At 31.6% G+C, this 19,274-nt stretch overlaps 1 protein-coding gene across 8 annotated transcripts in view; it reads right to left on the reverse strand.

Moving 5' to 3' along the window:
- Positions 1–19,274, reverse strand: part of LOC139492255 (tubby-related protein 3-like) — a 104,104-nt gene that overhangs the window by 24,416 nt on the left and 60,414 nt on the right. For 2 of the 8 annotated variants that reach the window (XM_071280457.1, XM_071280456.1), the window contains exons 1-5: positions 12,011–12,485; positions 5,247–5,297; positions 4,026–4,077; positions 2,865–3,027; positions 1,959–2,087 (exon numbers count right to left, since the gene is read on the reverse strand). In XM_071280457.1, the coding sequence (XP_071136558.1) occupies positions 1,959–2,087; positions 2,865–3,027; positions 4,026–4,077; positions 5,247–5,297; positions 12,011–12,060 (445 nt within the window). In that variant the 5' untranslated portion in view covers positions 12,061–12,485. Of the gene's footprint in view, positions 1–1,958; positions 2,088–2,864; positions 3,028–4,025; positions 4,078–5,246; positions 5,298–12,010; positions 12,486–17,632; positions 17,821–19,274 lie in introns of those variants that run through there. The other 6 variants (XM_071280458.1, XM_071280460.1, XM_071280463.1 and 3 more) reach the window with 6 other exon arrangements.

The following is a 19,274-nucleotide window of genomic DNA, read 5'->3' on the forward strand; positions in this document are numbered from 1 at the left end:
AAACATACTCTGGAATAAGACAGTTTACTCTACTACTATAAGGGGCCAGGTGTTTAACAACATTGACTATTCATGAGTGTTTTGCCCCATTGTCAGTGGACTCATTACCTCATTATCTATGCTTAGTAAAGACTCATTGAAAATGTTTCATATTTATTTCCATAAGGACCCTGTGTAAATTTAGTTTTATAGTTGCAGCCATTTTGTATTTTAAATCGGCATCAGAATGATTCTAAATCTCAAGTACGTTTAGAGATAGATAATAGAAAACTTAATGTCAACTCTTTTTTTACAGACAACACCATAAATCTATCTACTAAAAACTCTTAAAAAAACAATAATTTTACAAAATATCAACACTGACAAAAGGGTACTGTAGAAAGCATTGACTGAAATGTTGATTTAGACTTACCCTGCAACAGACATATGTCTTAATAAAAATATAAACCATGTATATATTCAACTTCAATCTTTCTTTTAACGTTCCAATTCAGCTTAAGTAAAGACAACATTGCTAAACTAAAAATCCTATTTACAATGTTTAAAACTATTCCTTAACTTTCTAACATCACAGAACCCAAATTGCACCGAGTACCCAAATTGCACCTATTAAAAAAAAATTGCTGGGAAAATGGTCATAAAAATTTTCTTTCAGACTAAATAATTTGTATTTTTATCATTTGAAATTTTACATGTTTTTCTTCAAAGGTAAAAATATTCAAATATAAATACATGTAGAACATTCACAGTAAAGATCAACAGATGAAGCATTCACTTGAAAAAGGAATGTGACGTTCATTAAAAGACATGTTCAAAAATGTGCAAATTAAATATGTTACAAGCATCCATTTCTAAAAAATTGAATAGTAAGCATGGACAAACATCAAATTGTTTAAATAATCGAAGAAATCAAAAAAAAAATCTGTTATTTGATTTTTAAGGATGTGAATTTAAGCATGGATGCAGTTTGGGTACTCCTCATTACAGATTCCTGGATCGTTTTGAGGTCATTTCAACCCAATTTTTCCATGATTCAATAAGGATTTTAAATAAAATTGATGGAACCATATAGTAAATAATGACACATCTTCAAAATAAAAACACAGAACAAACTTTTGTCTGTATAAATACATGTAGGTGAAAAAACTGTCAAAATAGGTTCAATTTGGGGACCGTCAAATAGGGGAACACAATTTATTTGTTAGTTTTAATTGGCTTAATTTAAGTAGATTTCAGTAACTGCAAGTACTCGTATGATAGCTACTTTGTGTCTTTTATATTTACGTAAGTTGTTTTCATGTGCATCATATCTGATAAGTCAAGTCATTTCAACAGAATTTTTTACACTATATTTTTGCACTTGGTTGCCTTGTATCACAATCACTGGTGATCTGATGGATAAAATTTGTTGTAGAGTCGTAACTGGTTCAGTAGTACTTACATATATCGTAAAAGACGTAAATATATACTGGTACAATCAAACTAGATATTGTACCAAATTTTTCAGAAATATCCTTTACAACTGTAGATAACTTACAAATGTGTATAGCTATCTCTTAAAACCAAAATGTAAATATCTTCATACTGTTAAAATCAGACAGCAGAGTCTCATTGAACTTTACTAATCCATATACTGTGGATTCATTTTTTTTCTTGGGTATCAATTTTCGTGGATTGAGGTAAACCAGCATGTTCGTGGATAGAGGTAAACCAGCATGTTCGTGGATATTTGATTTCTTGGTTTTGCCAATTGTTTGCTACAAAGCCAATAGAAAATGAGTAATTCGTTGAACATTTGAATTTGTGGTTCACTGGTACCGACCTAACCATGATAATAGGTATCCAACGAATACTAATGAATCCACAGTATGACCCATTACTGACATTAGAGACATCAAGATGGGTTGAATGAAGTGTACAATGGACCTGAGGTTTGTCTGAGTTAGTATTAGACTGACCTGCAGATATTTCTGGTATATCACTATCACCATCACTGTGACTATCTGTTGTAACATTCAACACAGTAACTGTGTCACGTTGTGGTTCAGGAAATGATTCGTCCTCATATGCAGCTGGATTAACATATTCTGTAAAATACACAACCTAAACTCAAATATATCCTTAACACCTTAACTTTTTAGAAGTGCTTTTTTTATCAACATACTGCAGTACTGAAAGAATCTCAAACTAATTACATTGTTGAGGCTGCTGCAACTGACCATCACCATCTCAATCTTGCCTTTGTGACATGGTCTAGGCAATCAAAAAAACTCAAACCAAAATCAACATTAATGTACATAACTGTATAACTGTATTTCAATCTTATTGCATATACATAGTAAGATCTTTGTATCAATTTCTTTGAAAAACACCAAGAAAATAGTAATTTGTAAATGTTTTTAGTTGGGCCTGTTTCATGTATGATGGTGGCATGCATTGATTTTTTTTAAATGCAGATGTAAAATGTTTCAAACTCGATCTTCAATGAAATCAGAATATTTGTTTCCTCTGATAAATAATGATACAACAATAGAGAACAGTGTGAGGAACATTCTAATGGCCAAAAAAATAAGTTTTTAACTTTTGGGCGCCTTATCCCAAGTCTTTATATTTTCGTTGTAAAGTGAAATATTAACTGTACTTGTGTCAAATAAGCACATTTAGTTTATTGATTGGTTGGTGGTAGTGTTTAAAGCATATTTCAGCACTACTGGCTAGTCAATTATTAAGGTAGCAGTCAAACACACCATGCAGGGTTTGACCTCACGACCTTATAATTGACAGGCTAGTGATTCAGTAGATTAACTACCTAGACCTCTTGGCAATTGAGGCCCCCAGTACATCTGTAATTATCTATGTCTTACCAAAACTTGTGGGTGTGGAGGGTTTAGAATTACCCACTAAAGGGCGATGTTCTTCACGACCTCTCCTACGACCCCCAGAATTAGGTCGTCCAATATCTTCACTTGGCTGGAACAGTCCTAACTGTTGCCTTTTTTTCTTGTTTTGGTCTTCAATTCTTTTTCTCTGAAAATGTAAAAAGTTTGTCAACTTCAAAGGCAAGGCTCAACAAATTAAAAATTTGTGTTAATTTAAAACCGTTGTTGAAAAAAATGTATCTAGTACCCTTCATTCTTTATTGGGCTGAATGAGAAATTTGATTCTGATTATTTCATTTTTGTTCAAATCACAATATATTAAAAAAAAAATCAATTATAAGAAAAAACCTTTATTTTCTTCCTCATTGTGATCAAATTTTGATTTTGTTATAACAATTCATTGCTATGAAAATTATTTTTTAAAATAATGCACACATATATTGATAAAATCAAAACAAGAGAAATATTTGAGATTATGAACATCTTACATAATCATCCCTTTGTAAATTTTTACGGACGCCATCACGAGTTGATTGACCATTATTGAATATCGTTTCACAAATGACATTGGAAATGTTCCAATTGCTATAACTACAATCCTATCCCTTTTCCCCCAAAGCGTCCTGCCTAATTATAACCTGTTTGTACTAACATGAGCACTCAACAGGTGCCACATGTGGAGCAGGATCTGCTTTCCCTTCAGGAGTACCTGAGATCACCCCAAGTTTTTGGTGGCGTTCATGTTGCTCAGTTTTTAGTTTTCTGTGTTTTATTTTGTTATTATTTTTTGTCTTTTAATTTCGTCTTTTAGCCTTGTTAGTTTATAATTCGACTTAAAGAGTTTGAATGTCCCTTTGGAATCTTTAGCCTCTCTTTTACATAAGGTATGATTTTAGCAGATTGGTATGCTTTCTTGCTTCTTGATAAAATAAGAAGTTATACTGTACACTAATAATTCTATCATTACAATTACTACAGTATTCATGATATTATGTCAAATCAATATTCAAATTGTAAAAACTTGAATACTGGTGTAAAATATTGTGTTGAACAATGATGGTATCAAAGTAACTAATTGCGACATAAAGGGAAGGGAAAAATCCTACAGTTCTGAGATGTCAAGTTTTCTCAAATCTCTCTTCTTACCTCTTTTTCTAGCTTTTGTTGTTTCATTGCATTATTATAATCATCACCAACACTGAAAAAAAGAGAATAAATAAGTTTTGTATAATATAAACCGTCAATTCAATAATTTTTAGTGAATAATTAAATGAATTTCACAGTAAATTAAGTAGAAGCCTAAAACTTGAAACAAACACTCATTTTTTGTTTACACAAAACTTCTAGAAATGAAGGATAAAAGAAATTGAAATGGAAAATAATAATTCACTAGTTCACTGAATATACATCTAATAATAACATTTACAGACCTGTATCATCACCTGGTCACTGACGAGTGATTTCCCTAGAATTGTTTTTGAAGGATTATTTATAGTTACAGGAAATTTCTTTTTAAAGAAAGGGGCACAAAGTAATTCATGGGAACACCACTAAGCATAAAAATTCTAGGCAAAACACTTCTGTCAGTGACTGATATAGTACATGTATTTTTGTGACAACATAAAGATCAATATATATACCACTGTCACAAAATCAGGTTTTGTTTAAAAACTTATTCAATCTGAATAATAGAATGACAGCAATAGCCTAATTCCTAATTCAATTTGAACCAAACAAGGACCATTTGACATATTTGTAGAGGACCTATCCATATACCAGTTTGGTTAAACAAAATTGACAAGGGCATAACTCTAGGTCGGTTAAAGTGATGCTACTGAAATTCAAACTTTATCTGTGTTATGTGGCAATCAGCATTATGATATGTTTCATGAAATTTGACTGAAGTAAGAGAACAGAAACCAACTTTGGGAAGAACATACAGACGGACATGGGTAAAACTTAATGCCCCCTACGCTACGATGGGGGCATAAAAAATCAGGTTAAAACTTGCTAAGTAGTTTCAATTAACAGAAATTTATTTGTATATAATATATGAGATAAACTGAATAAATTAAATGTTCCCAGTTCTCATCTATATATAGCCTGAAATAAATTTTGTAAAAAAAATACTGTAGATTCATTTATTTTCATGGGTACCAATTTTCGTGGTTTGAGGAAAACTTACATAATCGTGGATAGTTGATTTCGTGGTTTTGCATATATCTGCATACAAAGCATATAGAAAATTTACAATTCTTTGAACATCTAAATTTGTGGTTAACCTGTACCCACGAAATCCACAAAAATTGATTTCCAACTAATATAAATGAATCCACAGTATTGTTAATTAAGTTTATCTGATCCTACCTTCCAGGAGGTCCACTCATGGTGTTGTCTCCAAAAGGATCTGCAGATGGACTGGAAAAGAAAGAATACAAATGTTATCACACAATATGAACAAGAATACATGTACTAAGTAAAAATACATAAATGAACATTCGACAATGAACAATTAAAATGAGGTCAAGGTCAGGCCACCAAGCCAGACCGTGAGTGAAACAGACAATCATTCCATACACCAAATACAAATGTATATTTGAACTATTGTTGATAGTATCTGTTAAACTGACAAAATCATGGATCTCATCATTGAAAAATTAACCATGACAGTTTGTCAGTAAGGTCAAGGTCATACAAAACCTACCAGAGGGACAAGTTTACGTACATAGACCAAAAAAAGTCAGTGATCTACTGATTTTTTAGTCTATGAGGAATAGACCAAACTACAAAATCTAAATAATGTCCAATAAGCAATGAAAAAAGGTCAAGGACAGGTGAAACCTGCTTACAAACATTTCATACACCAATGATAGTTGACCTCTTCGGGGCTATCAGTATCTGAGGTAAGGACTCTACAATGAAAACTTTCACCTTGATCACTAATCCATGAAATGAGAATGAGGTCAGGTGAACTCTGTCTAACAGACTTGTAGACCTTGCAAGGATCTGATATATTAATATATAATGATCCTATTACTCAAATAAGTGATCATGAGTATTTTAAACTAAAATACATATTTTTCAAGCAATCACTGAATGATGAAAATGAGGTGACCGACAATGGACAAAAGACAGACTGAATCATTGTCACCTGAGACTTCTGCATGGAGGCATGATGCTTACAATGTTGTCCATCTTCTGAAATATAAAAGCTTTTAACAAATAGTTCATGCTGCCAACAGATTGTAATCACTATGTTTAATTTGCAGTCTGTAACTTTTGTTGTAGGTGAGACAAAAAGTTCATTTAACACCTAGTTTTGGGGTAGAATTAATATGAGCCAAGGCATTACCCCAAAAGATATATCCTACCCACATTGGTATCTTTGTAAATGACATCATGAAGCAAAATATCTATGACAAGCTCTCAAATTTAAAATATTTTAACAGATTTTGCAGTTAAAGCCCTATTGCAATTGACAGGCTATATTATAAGATTTGTTTGGTTTATAAAAATCCTTGGACATACTATTACTAGTACTGATGTCCTTAAACTCTAAAGTGTTTTATTTGATTAATTTACCGTAAACATATAAAAAGATATATTATATTAGGAAACGTTAATTAAAATATACTATATATATACACTTACTTGATAAAATCTTTTTTGTCAAATATAGATACCATGATAATATTATCCTACTTTTATTATTAAATGGACAACAATGATAATATTATCCTACTTTTATTATTAAGGACAACAAGTCTACACATGTAGTTATACCCATAGGTTAATTGGATTTATCTTAATTTCATTAATTACATGTATATATGTGTCATATGATAAGAATTCAATGTTGAAAAGTAATATGTCATTTTAGCTTTTATATGTGAGTGCTAATGTATAAGTAATTAACATTTTCTGTTTAACTTTTGATTATCATGAAATAAAATTTGACTGAAATTGTAAACAAATGACAATTAAGGGTAAAAAATGTAATAATATACTGTAAACTGACCCCACATTATACTACATGAAATATATCAGAGGAAGTGTTCCTTTTTGAAACTAGGTAATTACATTTTCTTCAGAAAAATTGCAACAATATCTTCTCTCTTGACATATTAAAACAATTATTTAAGCAATTTAATTTGGATTAATCAAAAAAAAAGAGTATGTTTTAAGAGTGCAGCTGTCCTATCGTATTGCAAATCTTAAATTTATTACCTTAAATTAACATTATCAATTTTCATAATATTTGTCAATTTTTAGTAATTTGTGTCATTTTATTATGAAATAAAAAAAATTACACAATCAATTTACATTTACACAAAGGATGAAATCCAGAGTTATTCTATTCATGGGAATTTATGCAATATTTTTCTTCTTTAAAGATTAGAGATCCCAGAAAAACATGGAATCTTATTGCTGGATGTCATGATGTTTTATTTGCTATGAAGTCAGGATTACTATATATAATTGATTGTACATGTTGTTATGCAAGAGATTTAATTATATATTACAATTTGTTGATTGATTGAATAATTGTTATTGTTAGACCTCACAGTACAATTGAATAAATCTTTTGACTAGAATAAAAATCATGAGGTGTGAATTAATTCAGATATTTTCATTCAAATCAGTAGGACCCATGAATAACTTAGACAAATAGAAACAGCTAGTACATAACCCTTTTTATGCATCACAGGTAAGGACAATTTGTACTATTTGGTGAACTCTAATATTCACCCCCAGTGAGGTCAATATTTGTTCAGTATAATCAAGCAGTTATGGCCCTATGAGTCGGTAGATATCCATAATTGTCAACCTTACGATTTTAGACATCCCCCTTCCAGTGTGACCTATTTGGATATTGCTCAACGTCCAGTGAAAAAAATATTTTATGGCTTATAATATGCACTTTTAGGAGGAGAACAAATTACCCAATAAATGCAATAGGTAGGTTCTGCAAAAGGGTGTCATGTCAACTGGGATGATTGACAGGAAATTTGAAATTTGGAAAATTGATAAAAATCAAATTTGGGGCAATCTCTCCTACAAGAGGTCAACACAGTATTTCAGTGCTTCTGAGGAATTTGATGATAATTATTGTTTACATTCTTATAAACATTTTTAATTTAGACTATAGCTTTTTTGCCTGAAAGGCAATTAACGATTGGAAAAAAACTGTCCTCATGGGGCAATAAATCTTATAAGAAGTTGACTCACAATTTGATAGATCTAGTCTTGTTGATAATGTTTGCTCTTTCAATTTTTCTATCTTCAATTTTTTGCCCCAAAATGGTAAAAATTATAATACAAGTTTCCATGCCTTAACTATTTTAAAAAAAAGTCTATTTATTGTCCATAACAGTGACCTATTGACTCCAAAACCAATCGCCTTTTTCCCCTGCCTTATAAATGTATCTTCCATTTGTTTATGTTTCATTCAATCAAGGTCAAGGGATACTCTAGTTTTTATCCAAAAACCATTTGTTTCTAACACATTGATAGTTGGAAGGACAGAAAAAGTGATTACTAGAAATTATTGCAATTTTTTTTATTATTACCAAAAATGCAACAGGGTTATAATCGCAATGATTTAATTTAAAATATATATGCTTTTCAATTAAGAAAGTTAAAAATACCAGTATATCTCTTTAGACCATAAGGCACTGAGTATTTGTCTTTCTGATTAAAACCCTTTACCCAGTTGTATATGACTCATCCTTAAATAATAAAAGGTGAGTTATAAGGACTAATACAGTAACTAATGCAGTAAAAAATCAATATCTAACAGACAAATACTACTTCAAAAAGATAATCATTTTTACATTGTAGTGTTATCCTTTATCAGCAAAAGGTTCAGATTTTGATGAATGAGGCAAAAAATTAACACAAACTCAGTAGAGAGGAGATTGTGTATGGTAAAAGGCTGAAGTGTTTTAAACTACGGGGGTTATACCTATACAAACCAGCACCAGGTTCCAAAGTTTCGAGTTAATGAACCCTGATGAGAGGACAGGGCTATATTATCTCAAAGCAAATGAAACTTCCCAATGCTAATACAATGGCATACCAAATATCTTTAATTTATCATTAGTAGTTCATATCTTTAAGTGAACTCAACACGGACTTTCATGTAAACTTTGCAAAATATTCAAAGTCAATGGACCATGATGGAGAGCCATAGGCCAAATAATCAACATAGAAATTAGACCTGCAAATGTTTGACCCACAACTTAGTGGTTCCCCTTAAAATGACATAATCAAAAACTTAAAACTTTGTTCACACTGCCACTGCCAGAAACAATTTTTAGACTTCAATGAAGCAAGACAATAATCTTGACAGTAAGAACTATCTTGACTCATCAAATCAACCCTAATCATGATAATCTTGAACAACAAAAAAGTTGAAAACCTTGACCAAGACTGTGTGAAACTTGAACTTAAGTTACCTAGTCTATAAGTAGAATAAAATTCAAAGTTTTTAATTTTCTCATTAAGTTCTCTGTAATTCTAAATATGTGGTAGTAGCAGATAGGATATTCCTAAGAACTTTGCTACCAACACTAGTTTATATTGACCAGACCAACTATTCAATTAAATTTTCATAAAACTGCAATAGACCATTTTACTGTGCAAATGTTCCGGACCATAGTAGTATTTGGACCATATGCGTATACTCATATGGTCTGACCATTTGAATATAATACTCGTTTGGTTATTAACGGGCCAGACCATATGAGTATTTGGACCATGTAGGTATTTTTGTTTAAATCACATTATAAAAGTGTCAATAATACAAAAACTTTATCTAACAAGAATGTGTCCATAGTACACGGATGCCCCACTCGCACTATAATTTTCCATGTTCAGTGGACCGTGAAATTGGGGTCAAAACTTTAGTTTGGAATTAAAATTAGAAAGATCATATCATAGGGAACATGTGTACTAAGTTTCAAGTAGTTATGACTTTAACTTCATCAAAAACTACCTTGACCAAAAACTTTAACCTGCACTTTCATTTTCTATGTTCAGTTGACCATGAAATTGGGGTAAAAACTATAATTTGGCATTAAAATAAGAAAGATCATATCATGGGGAACATGTGTACTAAGTTTCAAGTGGATTGGACTTCAACTTCATCAAAAACTACCTTGACCAAAAACTTTAACCTTAAGTCGGATGAACGGATGAACGAACGGACGAACGAACGGAGGCACAGACCAGAAAAAATAATGCCCCTCTACTATCGTAGGTGGGGCATAAAAAAATGATGGTGACATGACAATGTTTTATTTTTATAATTCAAATATTACGTAAAAATTAAATATTGATGCCATAGTTAGTTTTCATCGCTAATTACATTCTTGCATGTAGGCTTGGGGTGACATTTACTTCCACATGGTATCATAGCTTTTTTGCATTTGCAAGTCGGATGTACACGATCCTTTTCATTTACACCTTTTGTTGGCGAGTGAAAAGCTAGCCTTTTTGTAGCTGCGTACAGTGATACCGAGGTCATTCCGATATGTATACAGTGTTTTTAAGAAGCTCTAGATCTCAAATATCGTAACTTGATTGCAATACACCATATTTACAAGACAACTTAAATAAACTATGTTACTTTCCAGTGACTTCTTGTGTAACAACAGATCATTAAGAAATTTTTGGAATTTATTTTTTTAAGCCGACATCTATATTGCCATGCACTCGTAATAACAAATCGGTGATGACCATCGGTAATGACCATCGGTATAAAATGTGTTTATTATAGTTTTGACAAGTAAGTAAAATTAACTATGTGAAACTTCTAATTTTTATTTAGCTACCGGTAATCTTTTTATTATTATATGATAATAAAATTACCTATATGATAGCGTCTTTTTAATGAACAGTCATACCATATGAAGAGTTTAGAAGTATTAAAAGTAAACTGTAACAGAGTGTTAATTACCCCGACCATATGCGTATGGTTGGACCATATGAGTATATACCCATATGGTCATGACCATACGCGTATGGTCCAAATACTCATATGGTCCGGAACACAAATACAAGTGTATGAATAGACCTTCATGTAGGTAATAACTGTATAAATATGCTACATGTATCATGTGTATTGTCTCCTTGTATCCTGCCACTGTTTGGAGCAATGTTTATATTCAAATGATTGTTTACATCACAGATGTCCTCTTGGTGGTCTGCTTTTAAACAAAGTGGATTTCTTTATCAAAATCAAATTTAAAAGTTGCGAAAAAAAATCAAAACAGAAGCAGATTGAGTGCATGTTAAGAACCCTTGCGACTCTTTATGGGATCCATAATAGCTGGCCTGTTGCAATGCTAAATTTCTTTCCCTTCCTAATTTATATATCTTCATTTCCCAGCACTTTGACATTTAAAGTTTTCACTCTTTATCTAAGTGGACACCCTATTCCAGGTTCTACCCCTTGTATTATATTAAAGTTTTTTACTCCTTCATCTTAGTGGACACCCTATTCCAGATTCTACCCCCTTCATCTTAGTGGACACCCTATTCCAGAATCTACCCCCTTATATTACATTTATGTAATCGTTTCTTTGTTTACATCATGAATGTGTATGAAATATTTGCCACTGGACATAAAGCGAACAACAATCAATCTAAATCTCAATACAACAGTCTTCAATTCTACAACAGACCAATTGAAGTTTTTTTAAGTAACTACCAATTAAGCTAAAGCTTGAAGGCCTTGGACACTTTTTTTATATATCTATCATGTCTATACAAACATTTGAATGGACTTGCCTTTTGCTGTATTTGCTTTCTCCCCACTTTGACTAAAACCAGTACTTTCCCTATATATCTTTTATATAATCATCATTATATTAGATCATGTATAAATTTGGAATGGCTGGCATTTTCAGCCCATTGTTAAACACTTCAATAAATTGTGACAGCGAACCATATAATTTTTTTAATTATATTGCATTAAATATAATGAAAAATTTCTCTTCACACAACAATAAGTACTGATTATTTGGACATATGATTTTGAAATGTCAAAATGTCAATATGTAGGTTAAGTACTTCTCTTATATTCCAAATTAAAGCTATTACAAGACTGAAGTAGAGTTTACATGTACCTGTGTTGTTCCTGGGGACTCCACTTCCCCATTTTATAGCTGGGTTCCATTTTATCAACAGAATCAAATAACTGTCAAAAAAATCTGAGACAAAACCCCAAAACAAGTGATCAGGAAGTGTAATCGGCCATCTTAGTTTGTGACGCTAAATGGTTGTCAACATGCTATTACAGGTAACTCTATTGATCCAGGTATTTACTTTATCAAAACGTTCTAGAGATCCAGTCCTTATTGATTCTGTAATAGTATCAGCTGATAACAATGAACAATTCACATCCCTTATCCTGCACTCTTAGTATAAATACAGATATAAAGATATTCCTTCAATATCTCATTTAACGTAGAAATAATAACGGGTTTGATATACCTGTGTATAGGTATAGACACAAAGAAAGGTTTCATTTAAATTACTTTGTCACATATTTCAATGTGTAATAACAATAGTCTATAAAGTAAACAAAAACCCAACAATAATGAACTTGTCACTGCAATGAATACTAGTAGTGCTTGAATGTAACGGGTAACGGTTTAAATAATTGTCAATTTAAATAGCTTATATAAAATTATTTTTACATTTGCTGACCTTAAGACAAAAAAAAATAATACTTATAAAGTGTAACAAGACTTAACACCAATCCACGTTGATCATGAATGTTTATCAAAAGAAGTAATTCAATTGGTTTTTTTTATATGCACATGAAACAATTTGGGAAATATTTAATATTTCATATTGCAGCAATATGGAATGTATATGTTTTAATCTCATATAGCATTTTAACACTAAAAGTAGAAATTACATTGGGGCTACAGCTGCTATGCATTTATGTTCTTTTTCAATTAAAGTGTACACTTTTATCCTCAATTTTTATCTGATATATCACAAATTTTGTGTTTTTTAATTTTTACGTCAAAAGTTGGATAACTCTTTTTATTGCATTGCAATATAATATTTTCCAAAGAAAGTAACCTAAAGTTAGCGTGCAATAAATTCCAATACAGCACTAGTGCAATAAATCTTCAAAATTCATGACGTCATCAACGACAAAATCTTAGTTTAAACCAATTTTTACTTTCAAATATTATATTGCTATACAATAAACAGGTTATTGCATGAATATTGGGGAATATTGTCCCTCTTAGAACATATATTGCACTCACAAGCTTGTGCAATATAAAATTCTACTCGGGACAATATTCCCCAATATTCATGCAGTAACCCTATGTTATTGTTTATTATATTATGCAGCTGTTAGTCCCTAGTTTTTTTCCAATGTAATATTTCCATTAACAAGAGTGCACACGCTGAAATGTCTCGCCTTCTATACTAATCATTGATATTATGTTGATAGTCCTAAGTATAAAGTAAAGCTTTATAACAACTGTCACATAAACTTAACATTAACCAAGATAACTAAACAAAGACCAATGAACCTTGAAAATGAGGTCAAGGTCAGATGAACCATGCCAGGCAGACATTTACAGCTAACAATGCTTCTATACAACATATATAGTTGACCTATTACTTATAGTTTAAGAAAAATAGACCAAAACACAAAAACTGAACACAGTGCAATGAACCGTGAAAATGAGGTCACGGTCAAATAAAACCTGCGTGACTGACATAAAGATCATAAAATATTTCCATACACCAAATATAGTTGACCTATAGCATATAGTATTAGAAAAAAAGACCAAAACTCAAAAACTTAACATTGACCACTGAACCATGAAAATGAGGTCAAGGTCACATGACATCTGCCCGCTAGACATGTACACCTTACAATCATTCCATACAACAAATATAGTAGACCTATTGCATATAGTATGAGAAAAACAGACCAAAACACAAAAATTTAACTATAACCACTGAACCATGAAAATGAGGTCAAGGTCAGATGACACCTGCCAGTTGGACATGTACAGCTTACAGTCCTTCCATACACCGAATATACTAGCCCTATTGCTTATAGTATCTGAGATATGGACTTGACCACCAAAACTTAACCTTGTTCACTGATCCATGAAATGAGGTCGAGGTCAAGTGAAAACTGTCTGACAGACATTAGGACCTTGCAAGGTACGCACATATGAAATATAGTTATCCTATTACTTATAATAAGAGAGAATTCAACATTACAAAAAATTTGAACTTTTTTTTCAAGTGGTCACTGAACCATGAAAATGAGGTCAAGGACATTGGACATGTGACTGACGGAAACTTCGTAACATGAGGCATCTATATACAAAGTATGAAGCATCCAGGTCTTCCACCTTCTAAAATATAAAGCTTTTAAGAAGTTAGCTAACACCGCCGCCGCCGCCGCCGGATCACTATCCCTATGTCGAGCTTTCTGCAACAAAAGTTGCAGGCTCGACAAAAATTAGAATTAAATTTTTAATAAAAAAATTATTAGCATGTACAAGGATTTGTATAGTGAGAAGGGAGCTTACATCAAAAGATATAACCAATTCCCCAAAATATCATGAAAATTGCTGGAAGCATTTTTGAGTTATTGTCTGAAAACTAGAAAATCCCCTTTAAAAAAAAAAATAAAACCCCAAAACTCGAAAAACATAACCTCTAAAATTTATTAAAATCAAAAAGGAGCTCATGGAGTAGATATAAACAATTCACCAAAATTTCTTGTAAGTTGGTGAAAGCATTATTGAATTATAGTCAGAAAACTGGAAAATCCCCCTTTTTGTATAAATGAATAAACCCCATTCCTCGGAAAGTCTAAATCTAAAATTAATAAAAAACTGAAGGGGAGCTCACCTCAATAGATTTAAACAATTCACCAAAGTATTATGCAAATTGGTAAAAGTGTTTATGAGTAAATGTCTGACATGTTGACAATAAAAATGAAGCACGACTAAATGTCTAGTTTTTATTATAAAACTTATAAGTTGTATTATATACTTTTTTCTGAAGAAAATTCTATAATTTGTCTTAATTCAGAAGAAATTTACTTTGTTTTAATTGTTTGATTCCAGTGCACAATTTGCCAATATGTTTTCCTTATGCAGTCAACTCAGCATTCCCTTTCTTGTAAAATTCTAGTGATTGCATTACACATGGATCTGTCATTGAAATAAACTATTATTTGATTGTACATGATAAACAAGTGCTCAATATCCATGACTCTTTGTTGATTGTTTACAAAGGTGACGATCGGTAAACTACAGCTTTAAAACATGACAATTAATTAGCTGCCATATTTTCACATCATAACAGACTGAGAGAAATAAAATTTGGACAATTATACGATATGGATGGGTAAAAAAATTACAAAATTGTGCACACTTAGTTTATGATATATATACATGTACATGCCTTGGTTCAAGAATTTGATAAACATTATTTTTCACCAGTGACTCGTTTCATATGACTTAAAAGAGTGAAAAAAACAAGAATGTGTCCAAAGTACACGGATGCCCCACTCGCACTATCCTTTACCATGTTCCAAGGACCGTGAAATTGGGTAATAATCTAATTTGGCATTAAAATTAGAAAGATTATACTATTAGGGAACATATGTACTAAGTTTCAAGTTGATTGGACTTCAATTTTATCAAAAACTACCTTGACCAAAAACTTTAACCTGAAACTCCCACTTCCATTTTTTATGTTTAGTGGACCGTGAAATTGGGGTCAAAAGTCTAATTTGGCTTTAAAATTAAAATGATCATATCATAAGCAACAAGTTTACTAAGTTTCAAGTTGATTGGACTTCAGCTTCATCAAAAACTACCTTGACCAAAAACTTTAACCTGAAACTCCCACTTTCATTTTCTATGTTCAGTGGACCGTGAAATTGGGGTCAAAAGTCTAATTTGGCTTTAAAATTAGAAAGATCATATCATAAGCAACAAGTGTACTAAGTTTCAAGTTGATTGGACTTCAGCTTCATCAAAAACTACCTTGACCAAAAACTTTAACCTGAAACTCCCACTTTCATTTGATATGTTCAGTGGACCGTGAAATTGGGGTCAAAAGTCTAATTTGGCTTTAAAATTAAAAAGATCATATCATAAGCAACAAGTGTACTAAGTTTCAAGTTGATTGGACTTCAGCTTCATCGAAAACTACCTTGACCAAAAACTTTAACCTGAACGGACGAACGGACGCACAGACGGACGGAGCCACAGACCAGAAAACATAATGCCCCTCTACTATCGTAGGTGGGGCATAAAAACATCAGGGGGATACACATACACTGAACACTATATAAATAACACATAGCTGAGAGGGTGATAGAGCAGATTGTTACCCTGAGAAAACATTGTCAACCGCGGCGAAGCCATGGTTGACAATGCTTTTTCGAGGGGTACCAATCTGCTCTATCACCCTCTCAGCTATGTGTTATTTAAATTATTATACTGAATCTCCTATCATTATTGTGTTTTACAGATTAATCTTAATTCAAAAGTATTTTCTATCATGTCACGTTCATAACAACGTTACTGTATTAAAAAAACAAAAAAAGTTTTAACAAGATGTTTTATATTTTTATTTTGAGTCAAATAATAAAATTTGAGCAAAAACGTATTGTATTTATTACTTGATTTTGATAGGTCTGGACGAGAGGGTAACATTAAAAAAAATTGTCACCCTCTCAGCCATGTGATAGAGTAAATTAACACCCTCGTATTAGTCAATCAAAATATGGCATTTTAATGTGAAGTATAATAAATATATTATCTTATGAGATAGGTATGCATCAGTAAGATATTTTTTTTTAAAGTTTAGACCTCAAATATTATAATACTTCATGTTAGAATACCATATTTTAATTGGTTAATACAAGGGAGATAATTTACTGTATTCCATTGCTCAGTTGGAGACAATTTTTTTTAAATGTTGCCCTCTTGTGATCAAGACCAATAAAAAATCAATAATTTAAAGGACAATAAATTGAATTACATCTAGTAATTAAAGACAATGCCTAAGTTCTACATTTTGACTCAGATTTTATTATTCGACTGTCAAAATGAAAAAAAAAAATATACATATCTTCAGAAGTATGTGAGGTCGTTGAAAATACTTTTAGATAAAATTCATCGGTAAAAGACAATAATGATAGGTATTTATATAGGACATTCATTATAATTTAATAAATAACACATACATGTAGCTGAGAGGGTGAGAGAGCAGATTGGTGCCCCTCGAAAAAGCATGGTCAAACATGACTTTGCCACAGTTGACAATGTTTTCTCAGGGTAACAATCTGCTTTATCACCCTCTCAGCTATGTGTTATTTATAAACTGTACTATTATCTTGTTTTTACATTAAGTTTTGAAGGAAAAACAATCTAATAAGGATGAATACAAATAAGTTTATATAAAAAAAAAATTTCAGCTGAACTGTAAAAAATATTTCAAATAAAATTCAAAATTTACAAAGACTGTTACAGAGGCAAAATCTCATTTAGACAACATTTTGTAAAATATACTACTGCAATATAATCATGATATTGACATGACTAACATGGCTGCTGCATCCATACAACATTGTGGCTTATTGTCATGGAAACATTTCAAAATGAAAAAAAAAATCCATTATTGAATTGCCTGCTAATTTTTAATATATAAGAAACAACAATAAATAATGGAATATTTACCTTGGGGGTTCTCCAGCATACATGTCTGATTTATCTTGTGTTAAAGACAATAATTACTCCAAATCAATACCAGGTAGAAATAGTCAATATTATATGATGGATCATTATAATCTGCTTTTCCTCTAATCCTATGGTGTTAGTGTACATAATAAATACACTAGTTATTGTTTACAATAGGTATATAGGTATTAATTTCACTTTTAAATTGTTTTAATGTTAACAATGACTCTTTTCAGGTCAAAACAAGCAAGCGTATTAAATTATATTTAAAAGGTATTAACATTATTGTAGACCAAGCTATATATTCTCATACAGAATTGATTTCCATTAGACTTATATTAAGTAAATCATCTTGAGACAAGTGAACACTGGATGGACATTGTTTACAATGCTGTGTGTGTATTGTTTCACATATAGTTTATCACATTTCAAATTAGTCATGTTAGTGTCAATTAATTATAATAAGCAAAGACTGCCAAAGAGTAATATTGATCAAAAATCTTATAAGTATTATTCTTAAATTAAATTTTTACTAGAGGCCCTTTAAGGGGCATTAGCTATGTGTACGAGATACCGGTATATATAAAAAAATCAAATCAAAATATGTTTTGTTTGCATATTAAATCATGAATGAAAGTGAAATAATGAAATAATAATTCACCTTTATTAGCTTGTTTGGTTCAATTTTGTCAAAATAAGCTAATAAGAATTTCATATGACTTATTACCTTACAGGTTAATAATTCAACCTCAATTCATCCATATTCATGTGACCTTCCATTTAACCCCATAGCTACACATGAATTAGGTTTGCTCAGTTATCAAAAAGAATAGAATTTCAGCATTAAAAGTGAAACAAGGGTAAACAATTTCATTGATTGACTGATTTGATTCTCAAAAACTCAGTCTTATATGGTAATAAACTGTTATCACAGAGGTATGTCTCGCTTTTTTTGTATTTTGATAATGCAAATGTTGAAATTAAAATAGCAACACTTTAACTTGTAAGTTTTGCAAATATTCACAGTCAATGAACCATGACTGAAAGTACATGGCTAAACATGTGCCAATGCTTATACAACTGTATTCAAAATACCATTGACTTATCATAAGTAGTTCCCTTTATGCAGACCTAAACACAAACTAATACTGTTACATGTAAACTAAGCAGAATTTCAAAGTCAACAGTGGCGGATCCAGAAATTTTCATAAGTGGGGGCCCACTGACTGACCTAAGAGGGGGCCCGCTCCAGTCACGCTTCAATGATTCCCTATATAAGCAACCAAATTTTTTCCCAAAAAGGGGGGGCCCGGGCCCCCTGGGCCCCCCCTCTAAATCCGCCTCTGGTCAATAAACCATAACTGAGGGGGCATGGTAAAAAAACCTCCATGGTTATGAGATATGCCACTGCTTATTCAACTGCAAACTAAATACCATCGACCTACCACTAGGGGTTATCCATTAACCATTTGTTAACCAACCTAATAACAAACTAATACATGAAAACTAAGCAAAAGTTTCAAAGTCAATAGACCATGACTGAGGGGGTGGAGCCAAATAATCTCCATGGAAATGACACATGTCAATGCTTAACAACATGATAGACATGAAATTTGATCTCACGAAAGGGAGAATATAAAAA

Source organism: Mytilus edulis, chromosome 10, assembly GCF_963676685.1.
Source record: "Mytilus edulis chromosome 10, xbMytEdul2.2, whole genome shotgun sequence".
NCBI classification, from domain to species: Eukaryota; Metazoa; Mollusca; class Bivalvia; order Mytilida; family Mytilidae; genus Mytilus; species Mytilus edulis.